This window comes from Stegostoma tigrinum, chromosome 29 (assembly GCF_030684315.1).
Source record: "Stegostoma tigrinum isolate sSteTig4 chromosome 29, sSteTig4.hap1, whole genome shotgun sequence".
In the NCBI taxonomy this organism is placed as follows: domain Eukaryota; kingdom Metazoa; phylum Chordata; class Chondrichthyes; order Orectolobiformes; family Stegostomatidae; genus Stegostoma; species Stegostoma tigrinum.
In genome coordinates, this window is record NC_081382.1 from 36,844,803 (window position 1) to 36,868,598 (window position 23,796).

The window sequence follows — 23,796 nt, forward strand, 5'->3', positions numbered from 1 at the left end:
GGCAAGGCACGCAGACTCACTTTACATGCATTTCAGACGCAAGCTGAAACACTGCCAGCCACACTCATCTCCCCAACCACAAAGATTCTGCAAGCTCAAATAAAATTTAAAAAAACAAAACATGTCTTTGTACTGCCCCCAGCCACCAGCCTGGCTGTATATTCTTACTGTTTGCTTCCTGGGTCATGCTGCAGCTTCAACTTCCCACATGTTCTCTCTCCAGATTGTCTAATGGCAAAACATTACCAACTGTTACCCCCATCTAACAGGTCACTCTGGACACCCTCCAGCCAAATCGCCCCATCAAACCTCACATAGCCCCAGATTCCACCAATCCATACCCATACACAGGCCTCCTTCCTCCCTCCCACACTCCAGCATAAACAGTATCCCTATTCTGGCTCCCTCTCTCCGACTTTTCCACTGCATTTCAGTATTGCCACCCTCATCAATGTACCTCCCAGGCGCGCTCTGTCCCGCAGTCATTGTCATGTCTTTGTCTCCACAAAGTACATTATTTGAACGAAAGTGAATTATGTCATGGCAAAATCTGCTGCAGATACTTAAATATATAGCGATATAGATGGAGAAAGAAAAATATATAGTCATCTACAATATAGAGATATAGATAGGTACCTATGTAGAGAGATACAGGCATATGACATAGATACAGAGATATAGATATAGACAGAGAGATACATTCACATGCACATAAAAAGAGAGATCTAGATATGTGTGTGTATGTGTGAGAGAGAGAGGAGGAGAGAGAGAGGAGGAGAGAGAAAGAGAGGGAGAGGCAGAGAGGAGGAAGAGGAGGCAGAGGAGAGAGAGAGAGAGAGCGCGAGAGAGCACGAGAGAGAGATTTATCTTGGAGACTGATTGAAACGGATCAGATGAAACTACAATCCCTCTCTACTGGCTGCAAGGAGCTTACTTGAAATGACTTTGCGGCATTCTCAGCCTAATTCCTCCAGGATTTGTTTCAACGTGACGGAACCAGCCAGAATAAACAGGAAGTAAAGACTCAGCCTCATACAGAGAGGCTGAAGGAGAACTGGAACAGGAGACAGGTCATGCTGTGTTCATGCTGGGGTGCAGTGGTGTAGGAGAGCAGGTACAATGGGAGCACTGGGAGCATTACCAGAATAATGCAACAACCTGGACTCATGCATAATGTTTAAATACACAAGTTCAAAAAAAAACCAGACTGACAGCTGGAGGAATTTAAATTCGAGTCTCATCAGTGGTTACAAAATGACCAGGTTGTAACGAAAATATGGCTTACTTATAACAAGGTGCAGGGCTGGATGAACGCAGCAGGCCAAGCAGCATCAGAGGAGCAGGTTATGTTCTTCATGGAAGGAAATCAGCTGTCCTTATTTAGTCTTGTTTACAAGTGACTCCAGACCCACAGCAATGCCCCTTTGACCCAGTTGGCCATTTTAGAGAGCAGTTAGTCAGCTACAGGTAATGTTCTGGGGACCTCAGTTCGAATCCTGCATTGGAATGCAATCTTTTTTTAAAAAATTCTGGAATTAAGAGTCTAATGGATGACCATAAATCCTTTGTCAATTGATAGAAAAACCCATCTGATTCATTAACATCCTCTAGGGAAGAAAGCTGCCATCCTTGCCTGGTCAGAACTACATGTGACTCCAGACCCACAGCAATGTAGTTGATTCTTAACTGCCCCCTGGGCAATTAGGGATGGGCAATAAATGCTGGCCTAGCCAGTGACACCCTCATCCCGTGAATGAATTAAAACAAAATCAGAAAACATGGGTGAATTAGTGGTGGCATTAATGTTTGAAAAAGTATCCAAAAGGTCATTGGCAATGGGGAAAAAAGCCATGTGTGACTTCACCCGGGATATAAAAAAAAAATGAACCTTCACAATTCAAGAAATACCTGGACAAATACATGAATAAGAAGGACATAGAGGGATACAGATGCGGTAAGTGAAGACAGTTTTAGTGTGGAAGGGCAAAATACATCAGTGCAGGGTTGGAGGGCCGAAGGGCCTGTTCCTGTGCTGTATCGTTCTTTGTTCTTAATCCAATGCTAACAACTGTCCCTTCTTTTGCAAACAGTTTTGTCTGATTTATTCTATCAAGACCATCTCTGATCTTGGACACACGCTCTAATCTCCTCTATGCCTTCTCTGCTCCAAGTATAGCCTCAGCTTCTGCAGTCCAAGTGAAGGCTCTCATCTCGGTTGTCATTCTCGTTGGCCTTCCTTCACTCACAGTGAGGCCTTGACACTTTCCATTAAATGTGGTGCCTCGAACCAAAACCAGCACTCCAGCTGAGGACTAACTAGTGTTCAACTGAGGTTAGAACGACTCAAATCGGCATAACCACACAGAGAGAGTTAACAGACTTGAGAAACAATTTTCACTTCCCTCCTAGGTGCAGACAGACAGATCAGAGGATCCAAGCTGAGGCAGTGTTATGGAGGCTGACTGGCTGGGCAGCAGTTAGGGCTGCTGTACTTCAGCGAAGATAGTTACCAAGAATTTGCCTCTGGATGACATTCCAGTGACACCCGACTGGGTGAAAGCAGAGAAACAGCATTAGTAGACTAACAACCTAACCGTGCAAACTAATGCTCCTAAAATAGGAATTCAAATCCCACTGCAGCAGCTAAGGGATTTAAAATAAATTTTAATCAGCAAACCAGGAACACAATGCTAATCTCATTAATGATGAGCGCAAGGCTATTGGACTGCGGTTAAAAAAAACCCATCTTATTCACAAACGTCCTTGTGGGAAGGAAATCTGCCACCCTTTCCTAGCCTGGCCTATGTGACTCCAGACCCACAGACAATGTGGTTGAGCCTTTACTAATCTAAAGTAGTCCAGCAAGCTCCAATTGGTGATAGAAGAATGCATTGTTGAGCAAGACCAACACCATATGTATGGCAGAACTTCAAGACAGCAGTTCATTGCTCTAAGATAATAAAATGTGAGGCTGGATGAACACAGCAGGCCAAGCAGCATCTCAGGAGCACAAAAGCTGACGTTTCGGGCCTAGACCCTTCATCAGAGAGGGGGATGGGGAGAGGGAACTGGAATAAATAGGGAGAGAGGGGGAGGCGGACCGAAGATGGAGAGTAAAGAAGATAGGTGGAGAGAGTATAGGTGGGGAGGTAGGGAGGGGATAGGTCAGTCCAGGGAAGACGGACAGGTCAAGGAGGTGGGACGAGGTTAGTAGGTAGCTGGGGGTGCGGCTTGGGGCGGGAGGAAGGGATGGGTGAGAGGAAGAACCGGTTAGGGAGGCAGAGACAGGTTGGACTGGTTTTGGGATGCAGTGGGGGGGTGGGGGGTGGGGGGTGGGAGGAGGAGGAGGAGGGAGCTGGGCTGGTTGTGTGGTGCAGTGGGGGGAGGGGACGAACTAGGCTGGTTTAGGGATGCAGTAGGGGAAGGGGAGATTTTGAAACTGGTGAAGTCCACATTGATACCATATGGCTGCAGGGTTCCCAGGCGGAATATGAGTTGCTGTTCCTGCAACCTTCGGGTGGCATCATTGTGGCACTGCAGGAGGCCCATGATGGACATGTCATCTAAAAGAATGGGAGGGGGGTGGAAATGGTTTGCGACTGGGAGGTGCAGTTGTTTGTTGCGAACTGAGCGGAGGTGTTCTGCAAAGCGGTCTCCAAGCCTCCGCTTGGTTTCCCCAATGTAGAGGAAGCCGCACTGGGTACAGTGGATGCAGTATACCACATTGGCAGATGTGCAGGTGAACCTCTGCTTAATGTGGAATGTCATCTTGGGGCCTGGGATAGGGGTGAGGGAGGTGGTGTGGGGGCAAGTGTAGCATTTCCTGCGGTTGCAGGGGAAGGTGCCGGGTGTGGTGGGGTTGGAGGGCAGTGTGGAGCGAACAAGGGAGTCACGGAGAGAGTGGTCTCTCCGGAAAGCAGATTAGGGAGGGGATGGAAAAATGTCTTGGGTGGTGGGGTCGGATTGTAAATGGCGGAAGTGTCGGAGGATGATGCGTTGTATGAGAACAAGGGGGATCCTCTTAGGGCGGTTGTGGCGGGGGCGGGGTGTGAGGGATCCCCCTCGTTCTCACACACCACCCTACCAACCTCCGGATACAACGGTGGTGGGACCAAGTACTACTAATGATGACACAAATCGGAAGCTTCCTCTGGGTTGAAGTATCACTCCAAGAGTAACCAATAACATCCGCTGAGCGTTATACATTCTGACAGTTCATACAGCCAAAGAACTGGGCTTAGGCTGCTGTATGGCATTTATATTTGTTCCTTCATTTCAGAATTGGTCTCAGGTAACACGCTTACACTACAGACTGGCACAGGAGCTCAGTGATTAGCCTGCTGCCTGGCGACGCCAGGGACCCAGGTTCGATTTCACCCTCGGGCGACCGTCTGTGTGGAGTTTGCACATTCTCCCCCCAGTCAGTGTGGGGGGTTCTTCCCACAGTCAACAGATGCGCAGATTAGGGTGGATTGGCCATGCTAAACTGTCCACAGAGTGCAGGGATGTGTAGGTTAGGTGGGTTAGCCAAGGGGAATGCAGAGCAATGGGGACGGGCAGGATGCTTTCACTCTCTGGCTTTAATCACTGTTCCAGAAGAACGTTCCAGCCTTTTTATTTAGAAGGAACAGTGCTCAGATTTAATGGGCCGAACAGCCCCTTCCTGCTCTGCTGGGATTCCATAACAAGCCGTTTCGGGTTCTTCCTGCGAATTAATAAACGTGGCCTTGCACTTACCAGCATTCAGTTCGCCCCCGAACACGATAGCCTTGGCTCTCGAGACGTTGATGCAGTGCGCCAGTGCGTCCATCCGCAGGTTGAAGTTAATCAGTGCCACCTCCACACCAAGCTTGGCCATCCCCAGCCACAGTCCCACATACTCGTTCCTGCTCTCCATGAACAGCGCTACCACATCGCCGGCGCGGAAGCCCTGCTGGAGGAAACAGTTGGCCACTCGGTTGGAGAACTGGTCCAGGTCCCGGAAGCTCCAGGTGACGCCGGTCCCCTCGAAGATGAGCGCGGTCTTGTCCGGGTGCCTCCGGGCAACTTCGTGGAAGATTATCGGAATCGTCTTGTTCAGTTTCAAGTTCCGCCTCACGTTGAGCTTGACTTTGAGGAGGACCCCCGCGGCACTGTGGGGGGGAAGGAGACAAAAACAAGAATCAGGAACTTTGAACGCAGAGAGCGAACGAGGGAGTGACCAACAAATACCCACAACCAGTGATAATGGGAACTGCAGATGTTGGAGAATCCGAGATAACAAAGTGTGGAGCTGGATGAACACAGCAGGACAAGCAGCATCTCAGGAGCAGGAAAGCTGACGTTTCGGGCCTTGACCCAAGATGCTGCTTGGCCTGCTGCGTTCATTCCAAATACCCACAACCAGCTCACTCATTTCCCGACTGCTCCGGTAACATTGCCCTGCATTATTGGCGCTGGTCTACTTTTCTCAGTGGGTTCACTGAAATCATTTTAAAAATTCACAGGCCATTCAGCCTGCCGTCCATGCTGCTCGACAAAGAGTTACCCAGCCTAACCCCACCCTTCTGCAAATCATCAACACGGTGCGGTGAAAGGAAAATGGTGTTTGACGAATTTGGCAAGAGTTCTTTGAGGCTGTAACAAGCAGGGTGGAGAAGGGGAAACCAACAGACATAACATCTTCAGACTTGCAAAAGGCTTTCAATGAGGTGCCAACTTACTGCAGAAGGTAACAGCCCATGCTGCTGGGGCTCGATGTATTTGCAGGGTTGAAGGTGCTGGCTAACAACAGGAAACCGAGTTAGAACAAGTCGATTGATAGGTTGACAAACTCCAACGAGTAAAAAGAAAGAAGTGCCACAAATCCAAAATAAAAGCAGAAACTGCTGGAGAAACTCAGCAGGTCTAGTAGCATCTATGGAGACAGAAAGAGAGTTAACATTTCAAGTCTAATAACTGTAATAAAGTCATACCAGACCCGAAATGTTAACTACTTGTCTCTCCACGGATGCTGCCAGAGTTTCTCCAGCATTCTCTGGTTTTATTTATGTATAACTATTCAGTACTAGGACCTCCACGAAATATGATCTATATTAATGATCTGGATTAAAGTGCAGACTGTACTGTAGCCAAAATTGGCTCTGGTACAAGGACAGGTAGGAAGGCAAGTGATGAAGATACAAGGAGTCCACAGACAGCTGTGATTGGCTAAGGGAGTGAAAAAAGAATTGGTCAAATGGAGTAATCCAAGATTTTCCACTTTGGTCGTTGGAAAGGTAGACTATTACAAATGGACCGTTTGGAGTTATAAGAATAGGCTGGGGCCAGAGGAGGCTGCAGTGTGACCTTATTAGAGGTTTCTAGAATCATGAGGGGCATAGATAAGGTGATTAGCAAAAGTCTTTTCCCTAGGGTGGGGGAAGTTTAAAACTAGGAGGCACATTTTAAACATGAGAGGAGGAAGATCCAAAATGGACATGAGGGGCAACTTTTATCACTACATAAAGAGTGGTTCATGTGTGGAATGAACTTCCAAAGGAAGGGCTGAATGCGGGTAAAGTTACAATGTTTAAAAAGACATTTGGATGAGTACATGAATAAGACATGTTTGGAGGGATATGGGTTTAACATGCGCAGGTGGGACTAGTTTAGTGTGGTATTATGTTTCACATTGATGAATTGACCAAACAGCGTACTAGAGCATGGAAGCCGAATATCAATAGATAAACACTGCAGAATGAAATTTGAATGGTTACGAAGGATTCGCATGCCCTTGTATGTGAATTACAAAGCCTTAGCGCACAGGAAAAACCAGGTGGTAGAAGGCAAACGCAAATTTGCCAAAAGGATTCGGGTATAAAAGGAGAGCAGTGGTGATACTGTACCTCCAGTACTGTGCCCTGTTTCTGTCTCTGCACTTCAGGAAAAACTTGCGTTGCAACGAGTTCAGACAAGTTTCACTGGGATAAAGGGGTTTGTGTTATAAAGGTAAAAGTTGGGCCTATACTCATTGGAGTTTAGTATTGAAACAGAGAAGATTCTGAGAGAGTTTCACAGGATAAATATTTGGTCTCATGGGGGTGACGTGGAACAAGGTTGAGCAGTTCAAATTAAGGGACCTTCCAGTTCCAAGGAATTTCTTCTCTCAGGGAAGGGTTTATCTTTGGAATGCTCTTCCCTAGAGAGTACAGACGGGGTTGGGTTATTGAATGTGTTCAAGGCTGAGTTAAACAGGTTGTTGATCAACTAGGAAACCGAGAGATGATAGGGGCACCCAGGAAAGTGGAGTTAAGATCACAATCAGGTCAGTTATGATGTCAGTGAACGGCAGAACAGACCCCTGCGGGGCCCAAGAGCCTACTCCTTTGATTTGTATAATCTGTAGCCCTGCAGGGGACAGTCCTCAACTAGACATTGGCATCCTTTCTATCTTCCCCCTCCTTGTCAGGCAGTGGCTCCCCAATGACAGTGAAATGAAAAGTATCTTGGAATCTCCAGCATCTGCAATTCCCATTATCTCTGAAATGAAAAGTTTGCAGGTTCACTTTCAACTAATTGACTTTGAGTGTTTGACCTCTGGATTTTGATACCTCTGCAAAGGTAAATCACTGCCACTCCCCCCACCCCCTTCATTTCTCCTGTCCAGGCCACTCAATTTTATTGGAATTAAAGTTTTAGGCAACTTGGCCTCCTCCACTTTTGTTTTTATTCTTTTCCGTGTTCTTTTTGTGGGATGTAGACATCACTGGCAAGGCTAGTCTTTATTCCCCAGCCCCGAATGCCCTGGCTCGCCATTTCGGAGGGCAACTGACAGCCAACCACAGAGCTGCGGTGTGGGCCGGACCAGGCAAGAACAGTAGATTTCCTTGCTTCGAGGGCATTGGTGAGCTCAGTGAATTTCTACAGCGAATCAATAATAATTTAATGCTCACCAACACAGAGGCTAGCTTGCAATTCCCAGAGACTTTTCTTATTAACCAGTTTCAAGTTCCACCAGCTCTCACGGTGGGATGTGAAGCTGCGTCTCTCAGTTAATTATGTGTTGATTCTTATTCTGATCAAACGTGAAAAGTTGGCTTTCGCATGTAGTGACAAAACATGCACAGAGACGGCACACTCCCCCCACCCGCCCCCGAGTGCACAGAGACGGCACACTTCCCCCCCCCCCCGAGTGCACAGAGACGGCACACTCCCCCCCCCCCCCCGAGTGCACAGAGACTGCACACTCCCCCCCCCCCCCGCTCCCAGTGCGCAGAGACGGCACACTCCCCCCCCCCCCAGTGCACAGAGACGGCACACTCCCCCCCCCAGTGCACAGAGACGGCACAGTTCCCCCCCCCCCGCCGCCCTCAGTGCACAGAGACGGCACAGTCCCCGCCCCCAGTGCACAGAGACGGCACACTCTCCCCACCCCCAGTGCACAGAGACGGCACACTCTCCCCCCCCACCCCCAGTGCACAGAGACGGCACACTCTTCCCCCCCCCGCCCCCAGTGCATAGAGACGGCACACTCTTCCCCCCCCCGCCCCCAGTGCACAGAGACGGCACACTCTCCCCCCCCCCCGCCCCCAGTGCACAGAGACGGCACACTCTCCCCCCCCCCCGCCCCCAGTGCACAGAGACGGCACACTCTCCCCCCCCCCCCGCCCCCAGTGCGCAGAGACGGCACACTCTCCCCCCCCCCCCGCCCCCAGTGCGCAGAGACGGCACACTCTTCCCCCCCCCCGCCCCCAGTGCGCAGAGACGGCACACTCTCCCCCCCCCCGCCCCCAGTACGCAGAGACGGCACACTCTCCCCCCCCGCCCCCAGTACACAGAGACGGCACACTCTCCCCCCCCCCCGCCCCCAGTGCACAGAGATGGCACACTCTCCCCCCCCCCCCCCGCCCCCAGTGCACAGAGACGGCACACCCCGCACCCCCCCCGCCCCCAGTGCACAGAGACGGCACACCCCGCACCCCCCCCCGTCCCCAGTGCACAGAGACGGCACATCCCGCAGCGCCCCCCGTCCCCAGTGCCCAGAGACGGCACATCCCGCACCCCCCACCGTCCCCAGTGCACAGAGACGGCACATCCCGCACCCCCCCAGTGCACAGTACATCCACCCGACTCATCATCTGTGCCTCAGCCAAAAGTTATTATATGCCTTTTTAACCATCTTAAATCGAGCTGCCCCTTTGCGTTTAACAGGACGCGCATACATATTCCTTTTCCTCCTGTCTTCTTTCTGATGCCCTGCAACCAGTTAACAGTGATACCATCGTGGGAAAGCAAAGTTACAAAGGAGAAAGAGAATGAAAGGAAAATAAAGGTTTCAGAGACCAAAGGTACCATCCAAGGAGTGAGATGCGAAGGAAACAGTGAGACATCACATTGCACCGACCAAGCAAGACCTTGTAGGAGAAAGTTACTGCATATGTGAAATCTGAATGGAGAAAGAAAATGCTGGAGATCGCAGTGGGTCAGGCAGCTTCCATGGAGAGGGGACGGGGAGGCTAGGGTGGGAGAGAGAGAAAGCTAACAACTTGAGTCTCGATTAACTTTCTTCAGAGCTGGCTTAGCTTGCTCTCTCCACACAGATGCTGCCTGACCTGGTCCAGCATCTTTTAATTTCACAGCAAGACCTCATTCTCCAGCATCAAGCTGAAAAGTGTCAGCAGTCACCCATGGGAGATTTCTTTCCTTCAACTTGGCAGCTTCAGATGTTCCCAGTCAGGAGAGGGATCATCGGACTCAAAAATGCTGACCCTGCTCTCTCCCTCCACAATTACTGCCGAGTTTCTCCTGCAATATCCACCACTATTTCTCATACTCCCCAGTTAGATTACACTTTGGATGAGAGATAGGGTGATAACCCTTCCAATTTACCTTTCTAAAATCACCTCGTTCACAAGCTGCGGCTCAAATGACCTTTTTCCATGCTAACAAAAAGCAAAGGAAAAAGAAATCTCACAGGCTGACGTGATGTTGTGCCAGATTAGTCACAAACAATTCACTCATTCCCAAGGAATTCCTCTGTTGTTGGCTTTGTTAACAGAGGTGTTAACCGATGTGAAAAAGCAACGGGGTAAAGTTTCGTTTCAAAGGCGTGACCAGACCCAAAGTTTCACACCCTGTTTGATAGCGAACAGTACGGATCCATGACAAGGGCTTAAAGCCTGAGGAAGGGGAGGGTGTGAAAGCAGAGCTGAGAAACAAGGTTAAAAGCCAGAGTTGTAGTAGGAAACTTTAATCTGATGTTTAATGACCCTCAACAACAATTTATCCCAGTGATTGCGAAAGAGAACAAAGAAAATTACAGCACAGGAACAGGCCCTTTGGCCCTCCAAGCCAGATCCTCTATCTAAACCTGTCACCTATTTTCCAAGGATCTGTATCCCTCTGCTCCCTGCCCATTCACATATCTGTCTAGATACATCTTAAATGACACTATCGTGCCTGCCTCTACGACCTCCGCTGGCAACGCGTCCCAGGCACCCACCACCCTCTGCATAAAGCACTTTCCACGCATATCTCCCTTAAACGTTTCCTCCTCTCACCTTGAACTCATGACCCCTAGTAATTGAGTCCCCCACTCTGGGAAAAAGCTTCTTGCTATCCACCCTGTCTATGCCTCTCTTGATTTTGTAGACCTCAATCAGGTACCCCCTCAACCTCCATCTTTATAATGTAAATAATCCTTATCTACTCAATCTCTCTTCATAGCTAGAGCCCTCTACACCAGGCAACATCCTGGTGAACCTCCTCTGCACTCTCTCCAAAGCATCCACATCCTTTTGGTAATGTGGCAACCAGAACTGTACACAGTACTCCAAATGTGGTTGGACCAAAGTCCTATACAGGAAGGATGTATCATCTGTGGCTAATAAGGATGGCATTACATTGAAAGAAACACTGCCAATCTATGATGTAGATATTTCCCCAGGCTGGGGTGTCTAGAACTAGGCAGCGCAATTTGAAGATAATTGTAGCGCCATTTCAGACTGAGATGGAAATCTTTTTCGTCACCAGGGTGGTGAAAGTTTGGCATTCTCTTGCCCAGAGGGCCGTGGCAGCTCAGCCTTTGAGTATATTTAAAATCACAGTGGATAGAAGTGTGATTATCAGTGCTGGTCAGGGTTTTGGGGATGGTGTGGGTAAAAGGCAGGGAAACGCTTGATCAGTCATGATTATATTGACTAGCACAGCAGACTCGATGGGCTGAATGGTCTACTCCTGTTCCTATGCCCAGCTCATTCTCCTGGGCTGGTGGGGGAACGATCTTATGAAAGAGGAGGTTTGGATAAGTCAGGTGTAATTACTTTGAATTTTAGAAAAATGAAGGTGATCCTTTTGAAACATTGAAAGATCCTGAGAGGGCTGGTCCGGGTGAGTATCGTAGGGTGGAGATATGAGGGATATTGTATTCTTAAAACAAGGTTTCTGTTTTTATGACAGAAATGTAGAGAAATCCTTTCACTCAGAGGGTTGTGGGAATATGGAGTTGTCTTCTCCAGAAGGTACTACAGGCCAGGTCTCGAGATTTATTCACAGCCAAGTTGATAAGCAACAGAATCCAGGGTTACAGCTGGAAGGGGTGAGGAGATGTGAATAGGAAAATGGAACCGAAATCACAACCAAGATCAGTCACAGTCTAAGAATAAAGAGTAAGCAATTCAGGACTGAGGCAAGGAAGAATTTCTTCACTCAGAGTTGTGAGGCTGTGGAATTCAAAGCTTTCCAAGCCAGAATTTTATAATCCAAAAAATTCTGCTTGGAACCAAAAAGAATAGTCTGTGGTGTTGTCATATTTCTGATGTCAATACAGAACTCCTGCCCCAGCTATGAAGGGGTTAAGTCTTTCCATTCCTCTTGGCTGTCACTGGTTTAAGAATTCCAAAAACGCAAGCAGAAACAGAAGGTTTTCCTTGCTGATCAAAGGCTAACATTTTCCAACAGTTAAATGGAAAACTTTACTGCCCAGTTATTCCTGCCTGAACAGACTACTGTTGTAATAAACAGTGTGCCAGCTGTGGATCAATAGGTTGAACACCCGTCATGGAGTCATAGTGTTCAAGTTTAACATCCAAAGCCTGTCCACCATCTATAAGGCACAAGTCAGGAGTGCGATGGAATACTCCCCACTTGCCTGGTTGGCTGCAGCTCCAACAGTGCTCAAGAATCTCAACACCATCCAGGATTAAACGGGCCACACATTTGCAAACATCCACTCCCTCCACCACCGATGCTCAGTAGAAGCAGTGCGTATTATCTACAAGATGCACTGCAGAAATTCACCAAAGACCCTCAGTCAGCATCTTCTAAACCCGCGACCACTTCCATCCAGAAGGACAAGGACAGCAGATACACGGGAACACCACCTCTAAGTTCCCCTCGAAGCCACTCACTATCCTGACTTTGAAATATATTGCAGTTACTTCAGCGTCATCGGGTCAAAATCCTGGAATTCCCTCCCTAAGGGCATTTTGGGTCAACGGACAGCAGGAGGACTGCAGCGCTTCAAGGGGGCAGCTCACCACCACCTTCTCAAGGACAAGTAGGGGCAGGCAATAAATACTGGCCCAGCCAGTGACACCCATATCCCACAAATCATGAGGGGCATGGATAGGGTAAATAGCCATGGATTTTCCCCAGGGTGGGGGGGGGGGTCCAAAACTAGAGGGGCATGGGCTTAAGGGGAGAGGGGAAAGATTTAAAAGGGACCAAAGGGGCAACTTTTTCACAGAGGGTGGTGCGAGTATGGAACGAGCTGCCAGAGGAAGTGGTGGAGGCTGGTACAATTACAACATTTAAAAGGCATCTGGATGGGTACATGAATAGGAAGGGCTTAAGAGGGACACGGGCCAAATGCTGGCAAATGGGACGTGATTAATGAAGGGTATTTGATCGGCATGGATAAGTTGGGCCGAAGAGTCTGTTCCTGCGTTGTACAGCTCTGACTCGAAGCGAATAAAATGAAAAAAAACTTTCACTGCAAGTCTTGAGCACAAAAGCAAGCCCTCACAATCTACTGATAATGGGAACTGCAGATGCTGGAGAATCCAGAGTGTGGAGCTGGATGAAGACAGCAGGCCAAGCAGCATCTCAGGAGCACAAAAGCTGACGTTTCGGGCCTAGACCCTCACAGTCTAGTGCAGTGTTGAGGGAGCACTGCACTGTTGGCAGCACTTTCTTTCAGCTTAGATCCACTGCTCGGAAAAAGACAATATCCCGGGTCATTGTTTCAAGTGTAAGGTGGTCTGTCCCTCTTCAGTATTTATCCCCCAATCAACATCACAAAACAAAATACAGACTTAATGTGCCATTATCACATTGTTCACTGAGCACAACATGCTCCAGCAACTTGTTGTCACTTTTCCTGCATTACTGCAGGGATTATACTTCAAGAAGTACTTGATTGGCTCTCAGGTACCTGGGGGTGCCTAGAGGGCATGAAGGGCACTACATTAACTCATACTTAGGTGTCTTTTCCCCAAGTCAGGGGATTTCAAGACTAGGAGCATATTTTTGAGGAGAGAAGAGAAAGATTTTAAAAAGGACATAAGGGCAATTTTTTTTTATTTACACAAAACGTGATTCATACATGTAACAAACTTCAACAGGAAGTGGTGGAAGCAGTTACTGTAACAACATTTAAAAGACATTTGGATAAGTTCATGAATAGGAGGTTTTGGAGGGACATGAGCCAAATGCAGGCAGGTGGGACTAGTTTAGTTTGAGATTATGGGTGGGATGGTCAAGTCAGACCGAAGGGTCCATTTCCATGCTGCACGACACTATCGCGTATAAAACGGCTTTATATTTGCTTTAAATTGAAGACATCGAGCTCCGATCTTGTGTCTACGCTTGTGTAAAATACTTACCCCTTTGTCAAATTATTAAATATTTTAGTCCCACTCTCTGCAAAATCTTTATTTCCAGGAATTCGGTAGGCTTCAGGAAAGGACAGCACGGGCCACAAGTGTGGGATGGAGGACACCAGTGCTCAGTGGGTCAGATTCAGTATCTTCTCTCAGAGCCGTGCTGCAATCTATCGTAGACTGATGATCGCCTCTCGCTTACTGTGAAGCTTCAGTGTGAAACGGGTTTGCGCAGTATCAGCTCAGGCTGGAGTGTATGCCTAATGCAGCAACAAAGACCCAATTCTGGGAAATGGTGCGGAAAAGGATAAAGACCATGTGCTGAGGAAGTTGTTCCTCTAGGCTAGGTCATTGGGATACAGTAAAGGAAACGTCGGTTTGTCACAACTTTCCTGTCTTGAGCCTGAGCTAATTGCTGAGCACAGAAGGGGTTTATTAGCAATAAGGTCGTGAGCGGGAAAAGGAAGAGGAAAGTACAGTGAGGCAGCAACATTTCAGAACCCTCTGTCCCAGCGATTCCACCTCCCGCTGTGATCAACTCTAATTCCACATTTTGCAATTAAAATGGAGAGAATGACGTTAGAGATCAGTGAACATCCTCCAACTCCACAACTTCTGCACCATGTTGGCCAGACTGGAGGAAGTAGTGTGTACCAGCTACAGGATGCACTAAAACCACACAGCACAGCTCCTACAACAGCACCTGCCAAACCCTCAGCCACTACAATCCCAATGGACAACTGCAGCAGATAGTCAGGTACACCAGCATCTCCAAGTTCCCCTCCAAGCACCACACAATCCTGACTTGGAAATATATCGCTAATCTTCACTGTCACCGGATCAGATTCCCGGGAGCTCCCATTCTGATAGCTCTGTGGCTGCCCCCCACACTTACCCCAGGGACAGCAGCAGTCCCAGGAAGTGGCTCTCGAGAGTACTGCAGCACTGGGCAATTAATGTTGACCCAGCCAGAGACATGCACATCCCATGGAAGACTCTCCACCCCCCGCCCCGAACCTTCGCCTGCCAGGAAATTCATAAGGGCCCCTTGTCTTGGAAGATGGTGGTGTAGTGGTAATGTCATTAGCTTAGTTATCCAGAGGTCCAAGTAAACGTTCTTGGGACAGAGGTTCGAATCCCACGACAGCTGGTAGAATTTAGATATAGTTCATAAAATCTTAAATACAACACAAAGCCCAGTGATAGTGACCATACCAACCATCATCGATTGTAGCAAACAGATCATCTGGTTCACGGAAGTCCTTAGTGAAGGAAACTGCCATCCTTCCCTGGTCTGGCCTCCATGTGATGCCAGACCCATAATAGTGTGGCCAACTGACTCCTGAATTGCTGGGGCCACTTCAATCAATTCCAAGGAAATTAGGGACAGGCAACAGATGCTAACTTTCTTAGCATCCCACAAATGGAGCGTTGGAGCAACACAAAATAGAATACAATGGTTGCTGTGCACACGTGAATCAAAATAGCTACGGAGGAAACAATTCCCCAGATCAGCAGAGAATCTTCCAGTGTCAAAGGTAGCCGATCAGCCCATCACTCCTGTGCTAGCTCCCCGAAACAGGTCTCCAATTTGTCCCAGTGCACACCGTTACAATTGTGATGAGGTCAGCCAGGTGATGGGAGCTCCCTGATTGGACCAAGTTAACAGCCCCAATCAGGGAGCCCAAAACGTCAGCTTTTGTGCTCCTGAGATGCTGCTTAGCCTGCTGTGTTCATCCAGTCTCACATTTTATTATCTTGGAATTCTCCAGCATCTGCAGTTCCCATTATCTCAGAAATATGACCAGGTTCTGTTCATTCAGAGAGCTGGGTCAGTGTCAAGGACTGCCCATGTGCAAATAAAGGGTGACTTAGTGATGGGATACCAGCCTCTGGGCAGTTGTGTCACACAGCTTTTCCTCATTGCCCAGCAACATTTTGCCTTTTCATGTATAAGCTGAATCTGGTTTAATCAAACTAGCCAACTGCATTTCTGAGCTACCACTGACCTCCACCTCCATAACATGGGTAAAGCTGTAATCAAAATCAAAACACAAAGTGGGAATTGTGTTAATGATGGGAAAGCTGGTAGCCACTCAGCAAACATGTGGATGCGATGACTAATTGATCTGAGGCACATATCAAGCAAATATCTTTGTGTAAAATGAATAACTGCCGGTGACACATTAAAATAGACTTTGCCCAGTGCAGGGCTGTCTGATACAAGTCAAGAAAGTTTCAAGTTTAATCCATGGTCTAAGCAGAGTTGGCCAAATTTGGCTATATGTCAATAAAGGTCACAGTCATTTGCACTCCCATAGTGTCTCAATGTGGCCCAATCAATGGTATAAGAGATACTTCTTTACAATCCTCAGCCACAAACATCCTGTCATTCCCGATCATTCAAAATCATGAACAGGCTAGACAGAGAGAGAGAAACAGTTCCCAGTTGTTAAAAAGGAACAAGAACAAGAGTGTACAGATTTAAAATGTTATTTACAAGAAGAAGCAAGGCTAAGATGTGAGGGGGAGAAAAATTGCTGTGCAAGTCATTAGGTGATGGAATGCACTGCCTGGAAATGTGATGGAGGCTGGTCCAATTTGAGGAGTGGACAAATACTTGGATAAAAATAATCTGCAATGGTGTTGGTGGGGGGAGGGGGGTGGATTACAGATCACCTTGTGCCAATGACGCCCCTTTTGAAGACCTAGTGCAGACAAAATGTAATAAACAGCCTCCCTTCTGTGCTGTAAGATTTCTGTGACTCTGACTGGTAGTTGGTGCGTAGCTGGGCGCTCATTAGGGACTGGTCTGACTGTCTCAGAAGAGACTCAGTGCCACATGTGAACAGCATTGATCATAACCTTTACAGTCTCCAAGTGGATGAATTTGGCCAATGCTATCTACTTAAATCTCACAAAAGCCACTCTGTAATTCCAGCAGTGTTGGTGCACAAGGGGAGGTTTGTGGAAGGATGTGGTGGGGAAACATTCAGCATTCCCCACCCATCATTATCATTCCACTCCCCCTGCTTAACGCTGACCCCCACTTGGACACTGGCCAAATTCAGGGTCCTATTCGACTGCTGCAGCCATCACAATCGAACCAGCAGATACACCGGCAAAGGCCCACAGGTGGTTACCGGGGCAAAGTATCAGCAGTTAAACAGTGACCATGGGGCCTTGGACAGGAGGAGAAAACCATACTGCAACATCTTGCATTTACGTGGCACTCTGGAGTAAACCTGCCCTTACGTGCTTCATAGAAACTTCACCAGGTAAATATTGACATGGAGACAAAGCAAGTTATATTGTGATCAATAACAAGCCACTGTATCAAAAAATGGAGACTTTACGACGTACTTTAGAGGAGGAACAAGAATTGAGAATTCCAAAGGCTCAGAGCCACACAGCCATAAGCAGTGCAAGTCAGCAATGCTCAAAAACTAGAGGGGAATACAGGGCTCCAGGGGGTTTTTTGGGCTGGGGGGGGGGGGGGGGGGGGGTCAGGGCAGGGATGGGTGAGACCAAGGAGGTACTCCAACAGGAGAGGGAACATTTTTTTAAAAATGCTGCACTGATGGACACAGAGATGAGGAGTGGACAGCACTCGGTGAGAGTTCAGATGTGGCACGAAGTTTGATTAAATCAAATCCTAGTTGTGAAATGTAAGCTGGGAGGCCAGCTGACATGACATTGCAACAGGCAATCAGGAAGCAACAAAAGCTTGATAATGGTTTCAGCAGCACACAAATTCTACCTCGGCTGGGTTGAGTGGGCCACTGAAATGTAATAACTGCAGCCCTATCCCCTTCTCCAGCTAACAGACCAACTCTTCAATGTGACATTAAACTCCCAGAGCAGCAACAATATACAGATATACAAGTACACACTTCGCATCTCACTGCTAGGAAAATTAAAACCAAATGCTGCAAGGCTGCAAGGAGGAATGTATGCACTCTTTGGGAGCTTTCCTGTTAAACTGCTGTTTATAATTCTGCCTCTTGAGCATTCCTAGTTTTAACCATTCAGCCATTAGCAGCAAGTAATCTACTCCCTCAATCTCTCCACCTCACTGCTCTCCTCTAAAACCTACCTCCTTGAGCAAGCTTATTTGGCCTCAGGTGGCCGAGTGTGACTCTGCTCCCCCGAAGAGACTGGAAGTGTTCTGTCTCATTAAAGGTGAGATATAAATATACACTCTTCCTATTATTTAACACGAACTGCTTGACACTATGAGCCTGGAGACACTTCCATTCGCATATCCTAATCTCAACCTAGCGTCGCATAACAGAGGCAGGATACTGATACTCCTGGGATGCCAAATGACCTCTAGGGTGCTATAGTTGTCCCCCGCCACACCTCACCATCATGGAAATCCCAAGCATTTAAATGCGATGACAACCTTCATCAGACTGAGCACTAAGTTTGCAGATACTTCTGCACTGCTACCACAGCACTGCAATGGCCCATCTGTTTCTCTTCCCTTTGCCAACTATTTATCCGATTGCCTTCCTCCCTCTCCTTTCCTCGGAAGAGACAGGCATCTCATGGGCGCAGCTTAAGCGCTCCTACAGTCTCCTGAGCTAGGTAGGCACTCCCAAGGCTTGTGCCAAGAGAACAGCCAACAGCTGGGGAGTGACAGGTTGGGCATCAGAACCAAGCCGTAAGCCACCCTGCTGCTGTGATCTAAAAAGCTGCACTCAAGTCAAAAACCGCACCCAGCTGCTGCTTTTCAGAAAAGACTCACAACATTGGTGAGCTTTATATTGGGCATTAGTGACTAATTTACCAACATCTCTACTCTATTCAAAGCTCAGACCAATGCCTTCACAGGTCTGCTGCCATACAATTCAAAACACGTGTGTTTCTGTCAATGCTGACAGTGGAACACGTGAATAAAAATTTCTATATCAACAACAGCACTGTTCATTCCCAGCTCAACTGGTATTACACTCGAGTCTTCACCCAGAAAGCTGCAGTTCAAGGCCCACTTCCATGTCTTTGAACACAAATACATCTAGCCCGGTACCTCAGGATAGTACTGAAGGAGTGCGACAGTGTTGGAGCTGCTGTCCTATCGGGCAAACAGGGGTGTCTGTCTGTCCTCTCAGCTGGGCACTATGAGAAAAACAGTGGTAAAGGGACTATGGTGCCCTCATCAACATTCATCTTAGAGCTCTTCATCTGCATCTCTCTCCGCAGATGCTGCCAGACCTGCCGAGTTTCCCCAGCATTCTCTGTGTTCGCTTCAGATTTCCAGCATCAGCAATATTTTGCTTTAATAGGACTTTAGCTGATGTCCAAACAAAGAAATGACCTAAGAGATAGAGGAAACTGCAGATTCTGGAGAATCTGAGATAACACAGTGTGGAGCCGGAGGAACGCAGCAGGCCAGGCAGCATCAGAGGAGCAGGGAAGCTGACGTTTTGGGTCAGGACCCTTCTTCAGAAAAATAAATGATCTTGTTGTGGAATGTTGGCATTGCTGCTTCGGCCAGCCTGGGCACCCTACCCAGTAGGGCCCACATCCTATGAACAAAGGAAAAACATACAATGAAGGAATGGGAGCTGTGGGATCATGCTGTGCAGCATGGCAGCTCGGCAATTAGCATTATAGCCTCACAGCGCCAGGGACCCGGGTTCAATTCCTGCCTCAGGCGACAGTCTGTGTGGAGTTTGCACATTCACCCAACGTCTGCGTGGGGTGCTCCGGTTTCCTCCCATAGTCCAAAGATGTGCAGGCTAGGTGGATTGGCCATGCTAAATTGCCCATAGTGTTCAGGCGTGTGTGGGTTATAGGGGAATGGGTCTGGGTGGGACGCTTCAAGGGGCGACGTGGACTTGTTGGGCCAAAGGGCCTGTTTCCACACTGTAGGGAATCTAATCTAAAAAAGGGACATTCTACATTACAACAGTGAGGATATTTTGGAATGGCCTGAAGTTGTAGAGTCTTAAATCTTTCTTTCTCACTCCCATCCTTCATCACAGTTCATTGGAAGTGTATCACAAAATGGGTACAGCACATAAGGAGGTCATTCAGTCTGTCAGGTTCATACTGGCTCTCTTAACAGTTAATCAATGAGTCTCTCAGCTCCTCCATTTTCCCCACAAACCTGCAATTTATTTTCTCTTCAGATAATTATCCAAACTCCTTCTGAACGCATTGACTGAGCCTGCCCTCAAGAGTCTCAGGCAGCACTTTCCTATTCACTTCCTGGAAGAAAATTTACCACCCACCTGCCAGCTTCCTCATGCTATTGTTATTTCTTTTGCCAATCGTCATAAGCCAGAGGCCTCTGGTCCTTGAATTTATTGCCAATGGGCAACATCGCCTCCCTGACAACCCTGTCTTCTTGATATTACGTACGTGTGTCAAGTCTCCTCATGAGCATAAGACATAGGAGTGGAAGAAAGGCCATTCGGCCCATCAAGTCCACTCCACCATTTAATCATGACCTTCTCTTTCACAAAAGAAAACAGTCCCACCTTCTTCAATCCAGCCATCCCTGTGTCACAGTGCTTTCTGAGTTTTGTCCCAGCATTGCGAGCCCGTTTTGAGGCTTGAAAATTGTCAGCTCTCTGGATTAATTGACGGTTAGGTAGAGGAGATGAAAGCACAAGACCCAGTGGGAGAACGAGAGAGTTGGTCATAGATCTGCCTCAGAGAGTCTGATCCCCAACTTAGGTTGACACACTACTTGGGGTCGCAACCTATATCCCCTCAGCTCAATCCTTTTATATATTTTCTGCACATTTTCTCCCCAATGCCTTCACAAAGAGGACAAATCATGGCTAAGTTTGTTGTAAACAAAAACCCTTTTTTTTTAAAAGCTCTCTCACAACACAAAGGCATGTCCCTTCAGGAGTGATGCCCCAAAGGGTGCAGGTTAATTCAACTGGATGAGGAACACACTATCCAACAGAGTCTCAGGAAGCAATGTGTTGGAGTCCATACCAAAGAGCATCTGCCCAGCCCACAACCCCATCCCCATAACCCCTTAATTCTTATTGCTGACCCAGCTAGCCTGCACACCTTTGGACTGAGGGAAGAAACTGGAGCCCCCAGGAGGAAACCAAACACAGACACGGGGAGAATGTGCAAACTCCACAAAGAGAGTTACCAGAGGCAGGAATTGAACTCGGGTCCCTGGTGCCGTGAGGCAGCAGTGCTAACCGCTGAGCCACTGCGCCATACCAAAAGCATCTCTCTAATTAGAAAATATCTACCTCTGAGCCAGGATGTGGCACAGTAGTAGAATTCCCACCTCTGAGCCTAGGGGGCCCAGGTTCAAGTCCCACCCCCTCGAGAGGTGACCAATAAACATCTCTCCAGCCACAGACTAATCCCTGGAGCAGTGCTGCAGCTTAAATGAAGAGAGATGAGGAGGGCCTGACTTGGTCATGACTAATAACATCTCTGAACAGGCTGGGAGTGGCACGGTGGCTAGCACTGCTGCCACACAGCGCCAGGGACTCTGGTTCAATTCCAGCCTTGGGCAACTGACTGTGTGGAGTTTGCACGTTCTCCCATGTCTGTGGGGGTTTCCTCCCACAGTCCAAAGATGAGCAGGTTAGAGCAGATTGGCTGTGCTAAAAGGATGTATAGATTAGGTGGGTTATAGGGGGTTGGGTATGGGTGGGACACCCCAGGGACCAGTGTGGACTTGTTGGGCCGAAGGGCCTGTTTCCATGCTGTAGTGATCCTATGGAAAGATCTGGACTGCCACGAGTTCTGAGGAAGGGTCACTCCACTGGAAACACTGACTCTGATTTCTCTCCACAGATACAGCCAGACCTGCCGAGCTTTTCCAGCAACTACTTTTTTTGTTATAAAGATCTGGACTTGGAGATTTTCAGAGTCAGTATCTCTCTCTTAGGGTAGGGGGAGAACTCCTGTTGGCTTCCCCCTACCCCACCCCAACCCCCAACGGAGTTGAGTCAGAGTGGTATCCCTTGACAGGTAAGAGGACAGGGTGCACAAGCCGGGGTTAGGGTGGGGTGGGGATGTAAGGACTGCATTGCAACATTTCCCCAGCCTACAACCCTCCTTCGCCCATGCACCTAAGCTGCATTAAGCCCCATGCCCTCTCAAGGGCAAAGGGATGCGGAGCAGGGAAGCGACCGACTGTAACATACTCACTGCGCGTCCCGGTGGATGGTCTTGAAGAAGACGCCGAGGAATGTGCGACCTCCCGAGGCGAGGTAGAGAGCGCAGCTGGCGGCGGTGAGCAGGGGCCACGGCAGAGCGGTGAGAGAGCGCAGCAGCACGAGCACGACCAAACAAGTCGCCAGCCTCCACATCGCCCAGCCCCAGCCACACACGATTACAAGAGAGAAAACAAAAAAACAGGGGAAAGGCGCAAACTAAACAAAACAAAACCCCCACCACCCAGGTCTCAAAAAGGACAGAGGCTCCAACAACTCCAAAACAAATAGGATGGCAGAGAGAGACTCCGAGCTCTGCTTCTAATAATGAAAACAAAACAGAGCGGAGTTCAGCCTCAAACTCCTGCAAGACGCCAGATCTCCAAATAAAATCACATGAGGATATCTCCCTTTCCCATGTTTCTGCAATTCAACTTTCGAAGGTAATTTAAAGATAAAATTGATTCGGGGAGTTTTTTTTTTAAAAAAAGCAGCAAATTCTCCCCACCCCCAAAGCCCCGGTCAGCGGGTCTCCTTGCGATCTGTCACTTTCACGATGTAATCTGTGCTACCTAGCGACCTGCACCGTTCACCGTGACCTTCCTTTTCCTCCTTTGTAAGCGGTTTGATTGACTAGAGCCTGTGACTGCCTCCCCTGGTCTTGTTTGGGAGGGGGCAGGCGCAAGGCAGGAGGGAGGCTTTCGGGAATTGTAGTTTTTCCATGGGTAAGAAATGCAAGCACGAGTGGTTGCCGAATGTGAACGACCAACAAATAACAAGTTGCTGGATTACAGACCGAGAGTTAAGCAGAGCCTAACGTTTCAGGGTCCTTTGCAAAGAAGGAAGATTCACCCCGGAAGTGCAATTATTTTTGGTTTTTTTTTCTCTGCAGAATTGCATTGGGACTTGCTGAGTATTTCCAGCACCTTCTGTTTTTAGTTTTGTGTTTGCTTTCTGTACACGCCAGCGCAGTTACGTTCCCCAAACCCTCATATGCAAAAAAATATAAATTGTTCAACGTTATACGGACTAAACCTACGCTTTTATATACTGTCCATTCCAACTGCCCTTTAGAACATGGTGGTAAGCTGTCCTGTTGAAGCACTGCAATTCATTTAGGATAGGAGGAGACCTGGAATGCTGTTCAGGAGTTCTAGGATTTGATTTATTATTGCCTCATGTACCTAGGTACCCTGAAAAGATTTGTTCTCTGTGTAGTACAGGTAGATCATTCCATGCAAAGTGTATGAGGGTAGTAGAACCGAGTGAGGAATGCAGCGATAATAGAAACTGCAGACGCTGGAGAATCCGAGACAACAAGGTGTAGAGCTGGATGAACTTCAACAGAAATGTTGAAGGGTCGAGGCCCGAAATGTCAGCTTTCCTGCTCCTCTGATGTTGCTTGGCCTGCTGTGTTCCTCCAGCTCCACACTGTGTTATACCAGTTTTTCTGGTCCTGGGCAGTAGTGGAGCATCAATGTGTATTTCCTCTTTAAGCACAATCTGACGTCTCACAACAGGCTGATCACACAGCTCAGATGTAGTGCAAGATAATAATGTGTGGAGCTGGATGAACACAGCAGGCCCAGCAGCATCTCAGGAGCACAAAAGCTGACGTTTCGGGCCTAGACCCTTCATCAGAGAGGGGGATGGGGAGAGGGTTCTGGAAGAGAGAGGGGGAGGCGGACCGAAGATGGAGAGAAAAGAAGATAGGTGGGGAGGAGAGTATAGGTGGGGAGGTAGGGAGGGGATAGGTCAGTCCAGGGAAGACGGACAGGTCAAGGAGGTGGCATGAGGTTAGTAGGTAG

The 23,796-nt window shown here is 48.2% G+C and overlaps 1 protein-coding gene across 1 annotated transcript in view; it reads right to left on the reverse strand.

Annotated features, from left to right (window-relative positions):
• The window catches only part of slc27a4 (solute carrier family 27 member 4), a 55,889-nt gene extending 33,273 nt beyond the window's left edge, over positions 1 to 22,616 (reverse strand). The window contains exons 1-2 of the mRNA XM_048558916.2: positions 21,984 to 22,616; positions 4,738 to 5,132 (exon numbers count right to left, since the gene is read on the reverse strand). Coding sequence (XP_048414873.2) covers positions 4,738 to 5,132; positions 21,984 to 22,144 — 556 coding nt within the window. The 5' untranslated portion in view covers positions 22,145 to 22,616. The remainder of the gene's footprint in view (positions 1 to 4,737; positions 5,133 to 21,983) is intronic.
• Positions 22,617 to 23,796: the final 1,180 nt, after the last annotated feature.